Source organism: Empidonax traillii, unplaced genomic scaffold (assembly GCF_003031625.1).
Source record: "Empidonax traillii isolate 1590-97213 ecotype Southwest subspecies unplaced genomic scaffold, ASM303162v1 scaffold296:size1881848, whole genome shotgun sequence".
Taxonomy (NCBI): domain Eukaryota; kingdom Metazoa; phylum Chordata; class Aves; order Passeriformes; family Tyrannidae; genus Empidonax; species Empidonax traillii.
The window spans coordinates 504,695-508,344 of record NW_020955489.1 but is presented as its reverse complement, the minus strand read 5'-3'; the positions used below and the strand labels follow the sequence as shown (position 1 = coordinate 508,344).

General features: G+C 34.2%; 1 protein-coding gene across 3 annotated transcripts in view; it reads right to left on the bottom strand.

The window, feature by feature from the left end:
* The window catches only part of RPS6KC1 (ribosomal protein S6 kinase C1), an 89,382-nt gene that overhangs the window by 77,453 nt on the left and 8,279 nt on the right, over positions 1 to 3,650 (bottom strand). For all 3 annotated transcript variants that reach the window (XM_027890727.1, XM_027890730.1, XM_027890728.1), the window contains one exon: positions 1,993 to 2,113. In XM_027890727.1, coding sequence (XP_027746528.1) covers positions 1,993 to 2,113 — 121 coding nt within the window. The remainder of the gene's footprint in view (positions 1 to 1,992; positions 2,114 to 3,650) is intronic.

The following is a 3,650-nucleotide window of genomic DNA, read 5'->3' as shown; positions in this document are numbered from 1 at the left end:
AAAAAAAAAAAAAAAAAAAAAAAAAAAAAAAAAAAAAAAAAAAAAAAAAAAAAAAAAAAAAAAAAAAAAAAAAAAAAAAAAAAAAAAAAAAAAAAAAAAAAAAAAAAAAAAAAAAAAAAAAAAAAAAAAAAAAAAAAAAAAAAAAAAAAAAAAAAAAAAAAACACTAAATATACTAGACACACAAAAAAGTCCCCCCAAATAACTTAAAAACACACTGAAAAATCATACAGTATATGTATGCTAAAAAAAACATCAAATAATTCTAGGACAGAAATATCATAGTCATGCCCTAGGAAACAAGCCACACCTAAAAACACCACCAAAAAAACCCTCAAAACCCAAGAAAGTGAAAAGGATCACCAAACCCATTCTACAGAATTGGAAATGCCTCAAACACACTCACAAAGCACACAGTAGATGTAAACCAAAAAATATGTCAAACAAATGCTTTAAAATGCAAACAAATGCTGAAAAATGCTTTAAAAACTGCAGTATATGCATGAAAAAAAGCTACACCTAGGAAATGTTGGACCAAAAAAAAAAAAAAAAACCATCATCAAAAAGCCCACATAAAAATGCTGTACCAATGCATTAGGAACCAAAAATCATGCCAAAAAAAGGCACAAAATTACCACCAAAACCCTTGACAAAAAAAAAGACTACATAGTAGATGTTTGCCAAAAAACGACTAAACGTGCTAGATCCTTAAAACTATGGGAAAAGAAAAACAAACAAACAAAACCCAAACAAAATTTAAAACCCAAAACAAAAACAAACAAACAAACAAAACTAAACAAAAACAACCACCACAACCACCACAGGTAGGGTGCTTAAAAAAAAAAAATACAAACAAACAACAACAAAAAAAACCAGACTGAAACAACTTGTAAGTGCTATGGAAATGCCATAGCAACCCTAAAAGCACTTTAGAAACCAAAAAGCTCACCCAAAACCAAACCAGATGCACATGATAGTTGCAAGTAAAGAAATGTCAAACACTTACTGGACACCATAAATTAAAAAGAAAAACCAACTTTCAGATGCTTGGGGGAAAAGGCTGGAAAGCAGGTAGCAGATGCACACCAACAAGAACAAAACCCATTCCAGATAGTAGCAACCTTAGAAACATCTGAGAAGCACTAAAAGACGATTCAGTAGGTGCATACAAAAGAGATGCCAAATATGCTAAATATATTTTAAAAAAAAGTTGAAAAATGCTTAAAAGCCCAATGGATGTTGTGTGATTTATACGTACACCAAAAAAAACCCAAACCAACAAACAAACAAAAAAAACCCAGCACCAGTTTGTGCTGAACACAAAGAACACACACTAAAAAAAGTTTATTTTATAAACACAACACCGCTGAAAAAAGTGTGGTAAGGTGGAGTTCTATATGGAGTCACACCACTTCACTGGAAATCCACCCATAGCTCATTCATGAGAACATATACATCAGGATTAAGTTAAGACCTGTAAGACCTAATTCCTTTTTGTCACCTGTTTCTCCTGTAGAGTCACAATCCACAGGTTTTGGTGAAATATTTAACTGGTATATGTAAAACTGATCGCAAAAGCCTATCTAAATAAAACTGACAATTGCACTGCAACTCCTAAAACAAAAATCCTTCTCTGTAACAAGCACTTGATACTTTACTATAACTCATCACTAAAAACCAGACAGCTCATACATGAAAAACTTTGTCCGTTGTTCAGGTGCTGTTCACAAAGCTAATATAGACGTTATGCTCCTGAAAACAGGGAATGTATGTTGTAAAGATATCTCAGCTAGTATGTCCAATGTGGAGGCAAGAACCCAAATATCCCTGTTACAAAAATAAATAAAGTATCAAGTTATGATACCAACACACCTACAGGTAAGTTGGATAGAAAAAGCACATGGAAAAATTTCCATCCAGCTGCAAAACAAGATGTATTTATAGATACAGAGTTATCAAATAATTTCAGGAGGTCAGGGAGAAATTATGCTTACCAAATACTATTGCCTTGGCAAAAGGTGGAAAGAGCTCTGTATGTCTGCATAGGTTTTTATGGATTTGCCACAGATCTTTGTGCAGTTTCTTAAAGTCACTGTATCTCTTCCAAACGACTATCTGAAGCAGAGAAAGGGGAGAGAAGTATAAGTGAGGTTCACTGTTCCCTTTGCATCGCACCACAAATATACCTGTTTAATCATCTCACAGCATTAGCTTGAGCAAATTTGTTTTACAAACACACACAATCTGAATTGCCAGCTGTAACAGGCATAAAAAAAATGGTCATTATCTGTACTCAACCCGCATTTTAGCAACAACACTACAGTGCACAGAAAAAATATCAAGTAAAAGCTGAAAGAAAGAAACAAGAGAGGCCAAAGGCAGTGCTTCAGTCACACTGAGATCCAGATCTACACAGGGAACCAGTAAGAGAGGAAAAAAATGCTGAATAGGAGTGTTGCACTATCCAACATTCAACAGCATGCTGTGCTTGGCACAGCTGCAGGTCGGGGGAAGACACACAACAACAAAAGAGGAAACAAGTGAAGAGAAATCAATACCAGCAAAGGATTCTTAAGGACAGCGCATTAAGCACCCAGGACTACAAAACAGCTCTTAAGTTGAGTATGTAAAATGTTGATCAGATGTAAATGCAATTTTATTACTAGTAACACTGATCAAAATAGAGTATGTTCCTTTTGTAACCTGGACAAAATCTCCAGCTTTAGGAATGTAAAGACAGCATTGGTTCACTATACCAGGTTTTCCTGATCTATCCTTACCAGAAAGAAGTAGTCATGTCCCAGTCAGGTATCTACCTTATCGTTCTTCCATCCCATTCCTTCTATTCTTTCCATTCAAGGAAAGAGGAGAACTCAGTAGGAAAATCAAACCAAGAAAAGAACTAAATAATAAAATTTATGCTTGACTGCTAACAGGTTTGCTATCAGGATGAAAAAAAAAATTAACAAAGATATTTTATATCTTGAGCTCATTTTTGGTCCGACTCACTAAAAGCCATCATAGTAAACCTCAACACTAATGTAAAGTAGAACAGAATTAAAAAGAAAAAAAAAAGAGAGAAACTGCAATGCATTCAGCAGTTGATTCCACTGCTGCATCAGCCAAATATCCCAATTAGCTTAATACAACTAACCACAATTTAAAATATTACAAATATTTCTTAATGAATTAAAGGGTTGCCTTCTCATGAGCAATCAAAATTGAAAAAGTACTTCTTTCAAGCAAACCAGATTTAAAGCTAAGTAAAACATTTAGCTTTAGAGTATTTTTGTTGTTTTGTTGGTGTTTTGGAGGGGTTTTGTTTGGGGATTATTTTTGAACACTAAGATCAGAGGCCTTCCAAGTTTTGGAAGAATTTTTACAGAACAATGCAGATATAAGGCAAGAGGACTGTTAACAATAGATATGCAGTGTGCTAGTATGGCAACACTCTATCCAGCTTATCAACTCAGCTGTACTGAAACTCACTGGCACACATTTTCAGGATTTAATTACAGCTGGTACTTGGTGAAGTTCAACAAACAAGGGGGGATCTCAAGAAGGCCTGCTAGTCATTTTGCTATCAGAAACAATAATTTTTCAATTATGTACTTCTATCTAATGAGAGTGCCCCTGGTGGTGCAGTGGTTAA